This window comes from Ammospiza caudacuta, chromosome 14 (genome assembly GCF_027887145.1).
Source record: "Ammospiza caudacuta isolate bAmmCau1 chromosome 14, bAmmCau1.pri, whole genome shotgun sequence".
Lineage (NCBI taxonomy): Eukaryota > Metazoa > Chordata > Aves > Passeriformes > Passerellidae > Ammospiza > Ammospiza caudacuta.
In genome coordinates, this window is record NC_080606.1 from 11,344,442 (window position 1) to 11,360,841 (window position 16,400).

The following is a 16,400-nucleotide window of genomic DNA, read 5'->3' on the forward strand; positions in this document are numbered from 1 at the left end:
TGGTGCTCTTGCAGAGGTTCCTACCACAGGGCCTGTGTGCAGCCCCTGGAGCACAGGGTTCAGGGGATCAGTCACAGCTGGTGTGCATGGTGCTATTCTCTGTGCAAGTTCAGGGCAGTATAGTAGGCTTACATCCGTGCACTGGAACTCAAAAGTGGTTTAATAAAAAAATAGAGCTTTAAAAGTAGATAAACAACATGACAGAGTTTGTGGCTCTGAAATATTTAACACATTTAAGAACTGCATTTTCCAGAAAATATTTCAGTTAGAGGACTTCAGGAAATTATTTTTCAAAGTGTGAAGTGATTCACATACATGCAGTAACAATACACGAGAAAGGGAGGAATATTTTTGAGTATGCACTTGAGTTTGCAAGATTGTCATTCCAGTGTATTACAATCCATTTTGCACATTACAGTTCTGTCTTAGCAAAAGCACAGCTGCAGCAGCATACATTCATCTTTATGCTGGAGATTCCGACAAAAATATTATTCTCAAGTACATCTCAAAAACTAAGGAGTGGATTTGGGAGTGTGACTGAACTAATTCTGACTCTAGAATGCCATGTCCACACAGTATCACTAAGAAACATGGAGATTTCAGTAGAAATTCTTGCATGTTGCATGTATTTTATTCTGTTTTGTTATTTTTGGCTGACTTGGTATCTCAGATTGTTTTAAGAAAATCCATCTTCTCAATGCTTTTGGAGACAATTTATATTCCCATCTCTATTCTCTTGCCTTTCTGCACCTGGTTTAATCTCAAATGGCTATTCAGTTTTAAAAAGCACCTAAAACAATGCCATTTCAAGTTCAGTAGTACAGAGTTTTCAAACTAGTTGCATCTTTCCTCTTCAGTATGTGCTCGCCAGACATATTCTTTAAATCCATTCAGCAAATACAATACAGATTTATTTTTTCCTGTCACAGGTGTCTCACTGAAGTCCACTGAAATGTCAGTACCTGTAGCTCAGCACGTCTTTCTTGCAAAGGTGTTCCTGTATCTGCAGTGGACACTCTGATGTCAGTTTTCAAGTGCTGATTTCCTCGGCTCAAAATTTTCCCTTCGGAGGAGCTTTAATTCTCTCAGTTCTTGTGGGTGTAAGCTCTGGTCAACACCAGGTGTTAGCTTGTAATTTAAAGGAGACTGAATATAACCATTTCTGTAGAGACAAACCCGCTTGCAGAATTCAAAGGTGCTAAACATAACACCGAAGTATGGCACAATCTGAGAAAAAAGCAATATAAGAAAAAAAATTAGACTCACTAGCAGCATCCATAGCTTAGATGTTTTAAAAAAAGGGAACTTCTAGTACTTCAGATCTGATCTAATTATAGACCTTGTCCTCATTTATATAAAATCAGTCTCATCTCAAGCTATGCTGGCAGCTGCAATGTGCTAAAAGTAGGAGTTTATTGTTGTTACATAACTAATTATAGCAATATTGTGAGGAAGAAGGTCTATGCTACCCAAGAGATTACCAGAACTTGTCAAACACCCAAGTACATCCTAAATAATCTCAGCAAATCTTGGCAGGAAATGTGGAATTTATTCCACATACACTGGAGTGACTCCACATTTTCTTCTTTTGTCCCATGCAGAACCAGCAGCTCCAGGGCCACTGGCTTTGTATCAGCCAAGGTAAGGCAGTCACAGGCAGGCCATCACAATCAATCCTACTGTCACTCAATTAGCACTCATTAGCTGACCTGTAGTACTCTATGTAGGTAATCCTCATCACAGCGCTGTAAAACGTATTTATGTAAATTAAATTACCTTCTGTTTAAGCTACCATGCTTTATTTCATGCTTTCAACTCAGCAAAGGCTGCAGTAACTGATACACATGCATTAAACAGCTGGCTGAAAGCACTGCTTTGGACTTCTGGCCAAGTGGCTTACACAAGCACACTTTTTTTACAGCTCACTACAACATGTCAATGACTGGAGCTCAGGTCAGAGGGAGAATTTGTTTAGCTGCCCTAAGTGGATTGCTTGCAATCCCCCATCCACTGCACACCTTGTGTGCTAGGAGCACTCCCTTCTTCAGAGATATTGAAATGAACTTTCAAGTGGTGACACCTAGAAGCCAAGCTTGGATTTGGGGAAATACAACCAAACCAAGTTCCAAGGCTGGTTTATAACCTGTCTTGTCACTCATTCTGTCATCTATAAGCTACTGAGTACAAAGGTATGTCATAAACTTTCTATCCCCAACTGCCCAAAATGTCTTGATTCCCTCAGGATAGTATTTGACTGGGATGAAAGCAAAACCTCACCTTGAGCAGACTGGGTGTGAGTCCTCTCCAAAGTCCAAGCACACCTTTGTGCTTCACGGTCTGCCGGAAGCAGTCAGCCATGCCAGTGAAATGGACATCAACTCCTCCATAGTGGGGAAGCCAAGGGCTCTGGGCCTGTCAAGAGACACCAGAGGGGTTTAGAACAAGCAGACAAAACCAAAGTAATTCATTATTTTCTCCATCCTGCTATATAAGGAAGAGTCAATGCCAGCTTTCAAAAGACAGATCTGGATTCCTCCCAAAAGTATCTAATTTGCATTAAAATATAAATTAAAAAGGGAAAGAACTCACTCTGTGATAGGTATGAGAGTGAACAGTACTTTCACACAGTGCCTCCTTTTGTACCATGTCACTACTGGAAATAAATCCCACCCTTTTGAGGACAAACCATCTGAACCAGAGCCACATATCCCATTGGCCCCATGCCAGCTGCTCAGGTCCAGGTAGAGACATTTCCCACTCCTGGCAGTGGAACACCATGAGAGGGAAGGTTGGAGCCACGCTGCCTTCCTGTAACTCTGATCCAACCAGCTGAGCTGTCTCTGGCTGCTGAGGCTGTTCTGCACTGAGACAAGCAGGAGCTACAGGCTGAGGAGCAGCAGCCCAGCAGAGATGGAAGGATGGAGATTTCATCCAGGCTGTTTGGGCCCTCCAGGGGCTGCAGGTGAGCAGCTGGTGCCCCTGCTCCCACATCCATGTGCTCAGCTGATAAGGACTAGCTAAAGTTACCTGGGCTGAATCCTGCTGGCTGGCAGCTGAACTTCCAACTGCAGTACAGTGTCTGTTCACATGGAACAAGTGTAGTTGGTCATTTTTAACAGCTAAATCCTTTCTTCATTAATCTCCTACTGCATTAGCACAGACAGGATAACCTGACCTTGAATAATCCCATCCTCATCCATCTGTGCACATGCAGCCATGGATTTATTTTGCATTGACAAATCAGGGTTTCAATCAAACACATGGCAAGTGACACTTTAAGTGTCAGGGGCCCCAGGACACAGACTGATGCCTTGCAAACTGATCATCCTAAGGTAGAAGTTTGATAAAAATGGGGCTTGTACAGTTAACTGATGGATGGATATGGGTATCATGATCTCCACATTGGTCTGAAACACCACACAGTGCAGTGATTTTTCACTCCTTCTCTAGACTAGCCTGTAGCTCCTCAGAGCTGCTAAGCCTATGACAAGCCTCATCAACTGACAAGTGGTGGTGAGATTTTCTAGGTGCCTTAGCTATAGCATTTCAAGTACTTGGCAACTGTGATGCTGGAAAGGCAAACAGATCAAAACTCACACTCTACACACATAAGAGAAATTGTTAATCAAATAGTTATGGTCAAATCTACTGTTAAAATTTAAAGGCTGAAAAGAAACCCCCTGATAATCCCCCCACAAAGGGCATATCTTATTTGTCTAAAAAAACCACAGATCATAATTTTTTCTCTTTTTTTCTGACTGACTGAAATGCATGTGAAATACCTCTTATGGCAGGTAACAGTTAAAAACCTTCTGCACAAAGACTTTAATATCTGTACTGCAGAAGATGCTGAGTGCTCAAACTGAGACTCCAGGAACCAGTTCCATAAGAATGGTGATATTAGCACCAGCATTGCTTAGAAGAAAACTGAAATGATTAAAGTATCCCTAAAAATGCAACAGCAGTCATAGGAGAACTGGATTCAAAACCCTGTTCTGCTTTCTGGACTGTCAGGTTCCACAAGTTTTTTTTGGTTTTTTTTTTGTAAATGAAGTTATGAGCAGCCAAGCAGTAAAGAAAGACAGGTTTCTGAAATGTTTCAAGAACACAAGAATGCTATTAACATGCTTTTCCTTTTTCAGTCCCTTTGTGGTAGGCAGGGCATGGCCTGCCAGAATTTAACTGTGTGAGTTTGACTTAATTCCCTTCATTACTGCAAAGGCACAGATCAAAGGTTTGATTACAGGACTCCTGCCTGCAACACCAAAAGAAGTGACAAGCACAGTGCAGGTTTCAGTAACAGTAAACACCTCCAGAAGGCAGTTTAAAAGGAACAGGTAGGTCAAGCCTCTAGATTTCCAGTCTGCCCATAGACACTGACCTTTTAAGAGATTTACTGAAATTATTTATAGTACCATTCCCCATAGACAAAGTTGTTTCTAATATTTCAGTCTGTGGAGTAAAGTATGTGCTGCCAGCCTTTCTACTTTACAGGAGCTGTATGCTTCTAGGACCCTACACACAGTAATTAAATAACAATTGTTCACAGAGTCTCAGAATCACCTACTGCAAGAGGAAAACTAAAAACTGTGTTGTAGTTAAAATTTCAGTATTTTGGAACATAGCTAAATGAAATTAAAATGCATTAATAAAAGAATAATGCTGCAAATGTGTTTCATTTGGCACTGTTGTTCATGAAAAAGAGTAGCTATGGGTTTTGGTGGTTCATCTAAGCATGTCTGCCACACTGCAACCCTCACAGCCACCCTATGGCACCAGAGCCAGAAAATGGAAGGAACAAAACAGACCAAACTGGTTTTTCTATCTCTTTTGCAGAAACCTAGCATGACATACAAATCAAACAGCTAATCTCATCCCCAAAAGGTCAGGTTTGTGACAGAGAATTTAATGCACCTCAAAGCAGCTGGAATTCCTTGCTTTTGACACCCCTTGACACTAAGGTTTCCATACAGCAGCCCATTCTATTTTGAAGACTTCCTTCCTCCCAGCTGCAGCTGTCTCACACTGCAGGAGGCTGGGACACAGCTCCCTGTGCTGGTAACAGGGAGCCAAGGTGTTACTCACAGTAGTAGCAGGGCTAAGTTGCTTCTCTTTTTACCTCTGATGGACAGTGGGCTCTCTAAATGATTAAATCACATCAAATGCAGAATTGCCTCCACCTGATCTCTCTCACAAACACAATATTTTTATATCCAGAGCCCACCAAGTTGATTCTGTCACTGCAACACATCCACAGAGGTTACTGTTCTACTGCTACACTCTAAACCCAAGAGAGACATGTACAAAAAATGCCAACTACCTGCATGCAATATTCTTTTAAAAGGAACAAAGTATTTAAATAAGGGTGCAGTGTCATGACTGCAGGTGAATTGTCAGAGGTAATTGTTACCTGAAGACTCTTCAGACACCATCTCTCCCATTGTCTGCATTAAGAGGTGACTTCCAGAACAATATAATCCCATTTTGGGAACTGATCTCACAGATCTTTTCAATGACCTCCCTCAGCCCCTCTCCTGTGCAGATAAAAACTTTTCACTTGCTTTTTGGGACATTTTGGTTTGCAATTATTTGTAGTCACGTGTATCAGAGACTATGAATTAATGTATTTAATTCATGTACTTCCCGGTTCATAAAGTTTCTTGGAATATATTTACCTTTACATATATTACTTTACATATATTACTATACACACACATATATATATATATATCTTTACATATTTTACTTTACATATATTTGCTATTTACTTTTGAGTAGGCATTACTTTTGGCACAGAGTATGGAAGATAACTAACAGTGAATAGCTGTCATCAGTGGTGTGCTACCCTGATGGTGGATAGAGTAAAACTGCTTGGTATTTACATATTTTCAGCAGATTCAGGTGTCCTACATTTCTGGTCGCTTAAAAAAAAAGTACAGAAAGACACTTTACACACAGCTCAAGAGTTCACACTCTTAATCTGGAAGCTAAAAAAAGAAATCTTTGCAGTCTGGGTTAATAAGGGCACATGCAACAGGCAAGTGCAGCTGTAGTTCAAAGGAAACTGAAGGTCAAGGATTCAAGTTAATACCACTCCAGTCCACAGAAATTTCACTCAAGTGAAAACTGGATGCTTGAAATGTAGTGGATTTCATTCCACTACAATGAAAAAAAATAAAGTGTAAATATGTGTTAATATTTCAGGGGAAAAGGCATCCTCTTGGGCTTAATCAATCCTTCCTCCTAAAGGTCAGCCTTACTCAGCAGTCATTCCCTGTCAGTGCTTTAGTAATGCTGACTTACCCCTGCTTAAAGTCCACCCAAAGGTATTCAGGCACAGAGGAAGGTAAACCATGGCAAGCTATCAGGAAATCAGAGCAGCAGAGCACAGCTGACCTCCAGTGTCCTGCACTCCAGGAACACCTTGTCCCTTCCTCTGTAACCTGAACTGGGAACAAAGCATGCCTTTCTGGAAAGAATGGCACCCAGTCAGCAAAACAGCTTCATGCTTGGCCAAAAGCTTGACTCTTTGCTTTAACTATATATCACTAGGCCTGTTGTACCCTGAGGCTCCACAGTTTGTTGCAGAATTCCTCCTTTGCTGCTGAGCCTGCTTCCTCTGCTTTAACACCTGCTGTGTGAAGAAGTCTTTATACAGAATATGTCTTGTTCCTCAAGGCAGTGCAAACCCCTTGCATGAGCAGCTTCCAAATGCCTCATGATGGTTCAGCTCAAGCCCTACAAATGGGTGCATCATTTTCATGCACATTAACACTGATTTATTTAATGGTGCAAACCCCTAGGCAGACTGGCTTGGTCCCACACTTCACAATGGCAATGCTAGCTCCTGCATCTCCTGCTGCCTATCTAGGAGCTGAGGAGAAAACTATTATTTTTTAAATAATAGTTTAATAAAATAAAAAATTAAAAATTTTTAACAGGACTGGGGCTTTTCATAGGTCATACTTTCATTTGCCTTATGTGGATGAGGTAAGGATTTACACAAAATCAAAATAAATCACCTATAAAAGAATCACAGAATGAACTAGGTTGGAACAGACCTTTTGAGATCATCAAGTCCAACCTATGATCAAACACCTCCTCATCATCGCATGGCACAAAGTGCCAAGTCCAGTCTTTTTTTAAACATATCCAGGGACAGTGACTCCACCACCTCCCTGGACAGATGACTCCATTGCCCAATCACTCTTTCAGTGAAGAATTTTTTCCTGACATCTAGCCTAAATTTCCTGTGGCAGAGGGGAAAGTTTAACTCAGTCTTAAGATTGTGTCCTGTCATTGTCAGTTGTTACCTGTGAGAAGTGACCGATCTCCATCTGACTACAACCACTTTCAGGGAGTTGTAGAGACTGATAAGGTCACCTCAGAGTCTCTTTTTTCCAGGCTGAGCACCCCCAGCTCCCTCAGTTGTTCCTAACAGCTGTACCTCCAGAGACATTATTGCATTCAGGTTCTGTCTGTAATAGCTGTGTGAGCAGCAGCAAACCCAGCCTGTGTCAGGTCCTGTCTGCTGGGTGAGCTTATGGAGTTTCAAAAGGTGGGCTTAGTTAACCCATCTGATCTGCTCCAAGCAGATTAAAGAGCTCTCACTCACACCACACTGATGACAAAGCTGAGGCACTGTAAGGGGCTGGCAGACATGATCAGCTGGCACTATCAAGCCTGTTTGGGGGCATGGTGGCCACTTTAGTGTCTGGGGAGACCATTTGGAGAGAATTGCATTCTGCCATCCCTCAGACTTCCTGCACTTCAAACACGTGCAATGTGTTCTGCTTTTCTTCAGCAGGCCACTGTGCTGCAGTGCAAAGCTAATCTACCTCAAGGTATTACACAATTATCAGACCACAGCTTCTTGCATGAACAGGTTTAGTCAAGGCAGATCTCACAGTTAAAGCAGCCCAGTCCTGCTTCCAATTCTTGATCTACAATTCCTTCCTCTTATCCAGTTTTCCTACTAACACTGTTCAGTGTTCCAACTTGACAGACAGTCAGTCCTCATGGTTTTCTCCTGTGGAAGTCTGGGGATCCAAGAAAAATACTTCTGAGATTCAGATTCATAAAAGCTGATCTAGGTTGTTCCAGAAGGCAAAGTCTACATTATGCTCCATAACCTTTTTCAGGCATTGTCTCAACCATTTGCCAGACCAAATACTTCCCTAAGCAGCAGAGTAGCATTCTGCAAAAACTTCAGAAAGTGGTATAAAATATCTTTGTAACAACATCAATGAAACAAAAAAAAATTGCAGGTAGCTCAAAGTATTCAGATATAGTAAAAAAGGAAAGAAGGGATTTTGTAGAAACATTACTGGTGCTTCCTTAGACCCAGACTCATTCAAAATAAAATTTCCCTGCTAAAGGCAGAAAAAAAACCTTCAAAAACTGAAAAAGAAAAAAGTGTTCTTGTATGCAAGTCTGCAAGGTAAAAAGGGCAGTACTTGAATATGGCTTAGAAACTGATTGTGAGGTAAGGAAAGAAAGCCAAGAATAACAGTCAGAATGATATAAAGATCAGTAAGATTTTGTTCAGAAACTGAAACACCATAAAACTAAGTCAGGAAAACACTTACTATAGAACACAACCCTCTCTTTCATTAATCCCCTCCTACAGATGCACAACAAAAGCCACATTTCCATGCTGAAACATGCATACAGTACCTCTGAATTCTCTAACATGCCAATCAGGAGCAAAGTGAAAAAGGGAAGACAAAGGAATAAAATTAGGATAAGCACAATACAGAGGACTCAAATATTCAGTAAGACTCACTCATATTAATTAACATTTCTTTTAAGAAAAACATTCAAGTATATATAGCAAACACAGCATATTTTTTTTAAAAAATAAACTTGATAACAGCAAAGGTGGAAGAAGCCATGGTTACAGAACAGATCTGACATCATAAAGCATCACCAAAACACAATTCTTCCTCAGAAGAGCTGAGGAAGCAGGAGCTGGCAGTCAGCTCCTACTCCCACAGCTGCCAGTGACAGAAGCAGCCAACGTCAGAAGTGTAGGATTCAGATATGTAAAGTAAGAAAGGAGGAATCAAAATTATTACAATGGAGATCAAAAATAGCACCTTATCCTTATGAATTCTCCCATAGCAGAATTCATTTCCTGGTCTATGCAAACAATTCAAACATTGTCCAGATCAGGAGGTGAATGGAGCTAACTCTTCTAAGATTGCCTAGCACATCAGGTAAAGATCTGAATGGTTTGTCCTGGTCTCCTGCTTGTACTCTACCCCAGAATCAATGGAGACAACCTTCTGTCCTAGTTTTTCAGTTTTTGAAGCTCCTGAGATTGTCTTACAACTCCCTGCTTCCCCATCACCAGCAGCTTCACTGGAAAAATCTTCTTTAGCAACATAGTCCCTCCATTTGTCAGAATGGTGGAACAAAAGGGAGGGAAAAGGAATCTGATACTGACTTCCACAATGTGCTGGGTTCCTCTTCATACACCATAAACCCAGCATTCACTGCTTCAACAAAAGCCCAGCACTTCTCCATGTGCACTGCAGAGCAAACACAAGGCTCAGAGGTAGCTGAAGGCTTTGGCAGCCCCCTCTTCCTATCAGCCAGAAAGCTGAATCACTAAATAGAGGCTGCTCAGAATAAGATGTCTGAGAAAAACTGATCAAGACAATCTGCTCCCCCATTTTCTACAGAACTCTGAAATGCCTTGATGTTTTTCCTTTTCTTTATTCTCTCCTTTTTAGGAGAGAATAAAAGGTCCATCCCTTTTCATGATACTTTTCCTGGTGCTGCACTAGGCATTTCTCTCTTCTGACCAGCGCCCTGCAAACTGCACAGACCAGCAAGCACAAAGCAGAGCTGATCTCTGCAAAGCTGGGCCATACCCTGGTGCTAACTGGAGAACCCAAAATTCTTGGATAACCTTGCAGGAGCTCCAGTGCACTCTTGGTAACAATGTGGGTTGCAATTTCCAACAACAGATCTCTTTTCTGGAGAACTCTACATGAATTAAGTAATTTCCAGTTCCCAACAAATTACAGGATTTCACACCTAGGGAGCTTGCTCTTTTGAAATATCTTTGCCTTCTCCCATGCCTTCAGAATAAATCACTGAACAGGAGGTGTTTCTCCAAGCTCAGAAAATCACTATTCAGAGCTGCAATGTACTTATGAGGAAGAACCCTCTCTGTTGATGAGCGTTTTGTTTTCACACAAAGTATTTTTAACCTCTCCAAGTCCTACATATTTAGGCAATAAATCCAGTTCCCGTACTGCTGAAGTGCCGAGCAGATGATGAAGCTCCCCTCGGTGGAAGAGCACGGCCTGGTGGCAGGAAAATGAAACGCGGGCCTGTCCCACTTCACATGCCTGTCACGACACAGCCCGACACAACACATTGCACCAGCTACAGCCAAAACCTACTTTTGAACTGATTACAAAAGCTGTTGCATCGACAGAAAATATTAAAAGGGAAACAGCACAGTAAATGCCTTTATTTTCTTTTATTCTTCAGGACAACAATATTGCTGTGAGCCTAAGGATATAAAGTAAAAGAAGGCTTGTAAGGAGTATTTGCTTTTCTTAGATCCACTGGTATAGCTGGAAAAAACAAGCAAGTTTTCATGCTCAGAATCTTTCTGAAATATTTTATAATATACCTGATGAATTTGCTCAGTTTAAACCTTGACTTCTGGACACATCAGCCATGAGCTGGTCTCATAAAAGCCCTTTACTCCTCCTGCTGAGGCTCTCTGCTACAAGATGGAGAGAAGGCAGTGAAGGTTTCTGTGACAGCATCTGCACCCTGAAAAGGGGAACTCGGGCAGCAGGAGAGGGAAATGCAGAGTTTCACTGACCTTTTGCTACCTTGTGACTTGCCAGCCAGGCTACCACATGATGAAGGGGGCAAGCACCTACACAAGGCTGCCACAGTTAGTGACTATTTTTCTAATAAGATCACAAAAGCTTCCCATAAATCTGCATTCCCAGCAATTAGGCTGAAAACCCAAACTTTTATGCCCCTGCCAGAGAATGACCATATGATGAAAGCTATTCACCGTCTCTCTACTGGTGAAGTTCTAATGAAAAGTCAACATCAGCAACTGAATTATGTCAGTGAGATGGAAGCTGTGGGATAATGGTTGTTTTGTGGGGTTTGGGTCTTTCTTAGATCACTATTGTTAAAGTTCAGAAGAAAAGATCAGGAAGATATAGTAACTGTTGTTTTGCTGATGCTCCAGGAAAACAGCAGCACCTGCAGCTGGTAAGTCACTTGTTAACCAGAAGAGCCAGAAATAAGAACAAGGATAATGATCCTTCAGACTTTATACTGAGCGAGTTTGTTTTGTGGTGAGGCATAAATGGCAGACACACATGCTCTGAAAATCACATGGACCTCATTCATCCTGCCTACCACCAAGGGGACTGAATTTCTCCAGCTGGCAAACTTTCACCTTGTATTTCACTGAAGGTTTGCCAATTCTGAATTTTGAGAATTTGATGGAAATGCTATGAAAAAGGAAAGAAATAAAGCTACAGAGATGGAGTCTGAGAGCATACACATATCCCATGATAATACTTGAACTCCCATTAAAGGTATAACAACCCATTTGTAGCAATGATTTCCAGAGCTCAAAAACAAAACAACAAATAAATAAAAACCCACTAATGAGCAAAAAACCCAACAAAACCCAAACCAAAGTCTCTGTAGCCTACTGGTAAGGGAAATAAAGTGGCATCCATGATCACCTGGCTAGTCTTGTCCCAAGCTCTTGCACCAAGCACCTACAACAAAGAACTGGTAACATGAATGTTCTGTACCTGCATCTTCCTCTTGACAGTTTCAAAGGGGAAAGACAGTGTCTGTGCCACAGCAGCTGCCACACAGCCATTTACAAAGTTCTGAAGAGGAGTGAAACGAACTATGGGTTCTTGCCAGATTGTGTCCAGATTGATGTAAACAAAGAATGAGCCTGCAGAAAATGGAACAGCACCTAGAAAGCAAACCAGAAAGGATTGTATCAACACACTGTACACAAAGAGAGGAGAGCTGCCCATCGCATAACTAGAGAGATGGGAGGAGCTGCTGCCAGTTTACAACTCACATTCCACAAACCCAATCCAGATTTTGATGAACTTCACTCTTTAGTCCCTGGTTTACCACCAAACACCCATATTGTACCATCTCATGACAGGCCAGGTGTTTCTCCAGGTCCTCTCCTGTGACAAGCTCTTTCCCAGTCCAACCCACCCCTAGCATTTACACAGGTAAACAGAGCTATGTCTTCAGTCAGGCTGATGAGGGATACTTCTTACCTCTTTTGCTTGTTTCATGCTCTCATCAGTTTTATAGTGGGATTATACATTTATTATTATTGTTATTACACATTTTATATAATGTCGTATTGTGAAAACATGAACTCAGTTAAATGGCATTTTAAAGGCTATGCAGAGTAAATAGATAATTAAGAATTAATTTCAAGTAAAGAGAGAATATAATTAATCTTCATCATTCACACCTACTATACACTACAGCTCACACTGGTTTCACAGAACAGCTCAGGAGACACTCACACTCTACAGGAATTAGAAGCATTGTGTGTGTGTGTGTGTGTGTGTGTGTGTGTATAAAAGTGTTTTAAGAGTTTAATGGTGAAAATTGTGCATCCAAACACAATGAGATAATCTATAAAAGAAGGAAAAGAATATTTTGCTGAACACTTAACCATACATAAAATGGTACACACTTGGTCCTAATTTGAAGTAATAAAGCTGCTGCAAAGGTTATCAGTGTTGCAGTGCCTTGCAAATCTCCACATCTTCTAAAAGAAAACATTCCTATTTGCTCTTGAAATCAAGTGAGTAAGTGAACACACTGCACAGCTGCAGTGAGGTACTTCACCCCAGTGCTGTTTTACCTAATATTGCTGGTGAGACACCCCGGTAGAGCGCACGGAGCCCCTCCTGGCGATAGATCTGGTAGAAGGCGTGGAGAATCCCTTGGTAGGACGGCTCCAGGCGGTTCTGCACGATGAGCCGTGTTTTCACCACGTCGCTGGGGTACGTCACGGTGGTGGCCACCATCCCAGCCAGGCTGCCTGCCATGATGGCTCTCCAGTGGGAAATGTGGCCCAGCTCATCCATGAAAAGGGTAACAAGTCTAAAGCCAACACATAAAGGAAGTACTGTTAATGACACTATGAAGAAACACATGAAAAATTAAGGCAGATGATTCTTGATGCAAATGTTCTTCTGTCCACAAGCCACTACAGCAGCAGGAACTGAAATTTTGGCATGTGATTCATCCAAGATCTTATTACATGTAACACCATACAAGCATCCACCTACAGGCTGAAAATCTTTCTTTTGTATTTCCACATACAGGATGAAAATTACCATGATTCAAAACACATCTGCAAGAAATTATCTGATCATCAGTTAAAGACATTGGTCCAACCTGTCAGTTAAGGTTATCATGTAAGAGGAAATACATAGATAATGACATCACAGGCCTTCTGAGAGCAACTGAACCTTCTTCTGTTACTTATCTTGGGACAGGGAGGTTCCCAGGGACAATCCTCTAGAGAAGACCTATGTCCAGGCACTATTATGCTCAGGAGTTTAAGTCTCAATTTGAAAATTTGAAATTGAAGCACAGTTTTAAAAGTCATACATTTGTGGTGCATTGAAGGACTTTTCTATGACAGGAAACTCCTACATCAGGGAGTAATGTCCTGGAGGCAGCAAGAAGCAAGTAAAAATACTTCAGAGTTTTAGCTAAGGTAAAGAAATGTTTTATTCTATTTTGGTAGCATTAACTGATACATCTAAACAGCACATCTACATTTAACCTGCATGGTGTAAAACAAAATAATGTACGAATATTTACAAGTCACTGCTCGCTCAGTCAATGTTTTTTTCATTTGAATGTGCATTTTCTACTGCATGACAAATCCCTGCATCTACTTGTCTCGAGCCCTGGGAGTGCCCGGGGCAGAAAGCCCAGGCAAGCAGAAGCAAAAGGGCATAAACCTTTCTTCCTGTGTGTCTTATGCAGTTCCTAAACCCACACAGCCTAATTTTCCTGTGTGTGGACAAATGCTTGGGGAAGGTAGTGGGGTGTCTCCAGGCACATTTTATATATGTATTTTATCACATACCTGATAACATTTACAACTGCCATGGAAAGACAAGAGTGTATGCAGAGTAATTGCTGAGGCAGCTGGCTGTGCCCACTCCTGCTCCTCCTGGGACTGTTTACCTAAGCTGCCCTCTAACATTTATCTTTCTGTGTTTCTTGCCTTTATGTACAACATTATCCCAGTAGAAAAGACTTTCCCAAACCCCCCAAATAGCGTGTCAAGGACTAAGCACAGCCACCTTGTATTTAATTTCCTGATAGCCTACTTCCACCCTTAATTCAGAATACCCTGTAAAAACTAGACATAAACTTTAGCCTTGCAAAAGGAATACACTGTTTCAAGCTGAACAATGAAGTTATTTTGCTCAAAATCAACTGCTGTATGTTGGTGCAACACTCTTCCTTTTCTGTGACCTTAAAATTACATTTAAATTACTGTTTGTACCTTCCCACTCATATTATCTTGCTCTTTGTTTGACCACAAAAAGGTCACAAAAAGATTTGTGCATCTATTATGGCACAAAAAAGCTGCCCAGTTTTAGGGTCACTTCATTTGTGGTCTCCTGAAGGGCTTAGGCAGTCATGGGTAGATGACTTGCTGGGACAGATGAGTGACAAACCCAGCAGGTTGGCAGCACCAGCTGGGCTGTGCTGCTGCCCAGAACAGAACAACTCAGCACCCAGCTGGGTGCAAATGTCATGTGCTACCATGAACAGCTGACTGCAATAAAAAAAAAAAAAAAAAAAAAAAAGAAGCCCAGCCCCCAGAGTGGCAAAACATTGTGTGTGCAAACAGTCAGGCACTCCCTGCAAAGGCTGAGAGATACTGGCAGGGGAAGGGAATCCTAGGAAACAGCACAGCTGGCAGAGCTCCATCAGCAGTGCTCCATGTTCATCTGCTGCAGTCCTATCAGCACTCAGTTTAACACCTGTGTATTATCAAAAACAAGGTCTTAAAACAAACAATGCCACATATCAACGTCAAAACCCATCAAATTTGCTTAACAACTCCTGCGTGATAGGGTAAAAATATCTGACTTGCGATTTTGTTATTTTCTTTGATACAGACAACATAAATACTTGAGAGTGTATAAATTAATTAAACAAATTGGCTGCAAAGGACAGATGTGACAGCCACACCTGCAGGTTGCACTGTAACTTCATTTCTAAACGAACCGGAGCAAAAGAATTTTAAGAGACCATCAACCCTTCCTCATGTGAAAAATACCTATGATTATAGAGGCAATTGCTGGCATATCACCAGGCCCTAACAATCGCTAGGCGTTGAACAAATTAGGTAAATAAAATTCCAAGCGAGGGTCCGATCTTTGGGCAGAAGGGGCGCACACCCGGCAGAGACACACATCAGACTAAACCCGGCACTCTCCATCCCTCCCTCCCGCGCTGTTCCGAAGACCGGCGGGGAGCGCAGGTCCCGGATTCCCCCGGAGCCCCGGACCCCCGCGCGGGCCGGTCGCTTACCGGCGGGAGGCGGCGAGCTGCAGGGCGCTGTAGGGGCAGAGGCGCAGGCAGGCCGTCAGGTTCCCCTTCCAGAGGGCCCGCACGCCCTCGGTGCGGCACAGGCTGCGCCCGGCGTCGCGCAGCCCCCGCCGGCAGTGCCAGGTGCCCACCTGCGCCAGCACTGTCAGCAGCTCCAGCGGCGCCGTCAGGCTGAGGCTGAGCGCGCCCGCCAGCCCGGCGCAGCCCAGGCGCTGCAGGGCGGTGAGGCGGCCGTCCCGGCGCAGGGTGGCCATGGCCCCGCCGGAGCGGAGCCGAGCGGAGCGCACGGAGCGGCCCGGCCCGGCCCGGCCCGGCGCGGCCCCAGCGGCCACAGCCACAGCGGGGCGGCGCCGCCCGCCTCCGCCGCCGGGGGGCGCTGTGGCGCGGGGCTCCGCGCGGCCCCGTGCGCGCTGCGGAGGCGGAGGGAAAACCCGGAGCGGAACGAAACGGCCGGAGCGGAGCGGCGCTGGCCGCGGGTGAGCCCGGACGGTGCCCCTGGCCCTGCTCGCACCTGAATTCAGGGATTATTACATTATTGACATTTATGTCGCTGGAAAAAAGCGCCCTCGTAACAGTGACCCAGCTGCACTCAGGACACACCCCTTTCTCCTTACAATTATTGTTTCCACAGGGAGCGAATGCATACATTTCTCTTTACAATTAAATGTGTTTCCAAGGGAGCGAATGAGGCAACGGCACGACTACACAAAAACACCGAGTTCTCCTCCTGAAGCACTCTGTGTTGATGCTGGAACTGAGTGACTGAG

At 43.1% G+C, this 16,400-nt stretch overlaps 1 protein-coding gene across 1 annotated transcript; it reads right to left on the bottom strand.

The window, feature by feature from the left end:
• Nucleotides 1-889: 889 nt before the first annotated feature.
• SLC25A43 (solute carrier family 25 member 43) lies at nucleotides 890-15,906 on the bottom strand. Its single transcript, XM_058814022.1, has 5 exons — nucleotides 15,616-15,906; nucleotides 12,911-13,152; nucleotides 11,814-11,986; nucleotides 2,278-2,412; nucleotides 890-1,227 (listed from the first exon to the last, which is right to left on the bottom strand). Exons 1-5 carry the CDS (start codon nucleotides 15,885-15,887, stop codon nucleotides 1,024-1,026), a joined length of 1,026 nt encoding a protein of 341 aa, XP_058670005.1. The 5' UTR covers nucleotides 15,888-15,906; the 3' UTR covers nucleotides 890-1,023.
• Nucleotides 15,907-16,400: the final 494 nt, after the last annotated feature.

What these genes read in the sequence shown, in the direction of transcription:
- SLC25A43 (XM_058814022.1), bottom strand. Translation starts at nt 15,887, where the DNA reads ATGGCCACCCTGCGCCGGGACGGCCGCCTCACCGCCCTGCAGCGCCTG. An exon ending in TGTCTCACCAGCAATATTAG is followed by an intron (nt 11,987 to 12,910) that starts GTAAAACAGCAC and finishes TTTGCTTTCTAG; the next exon opens with GTGCTGTTCCATTTTCTGCA. An exon ending in TCACACCCAGTCTGCTCAAG is followed by an intron (nt 1,228 to 2,277) that starts GTGAGGTTTTGC and finishes CTTTTTTCTCAG; the next exon opens with ATTGTGCCATACTTCGGTGT.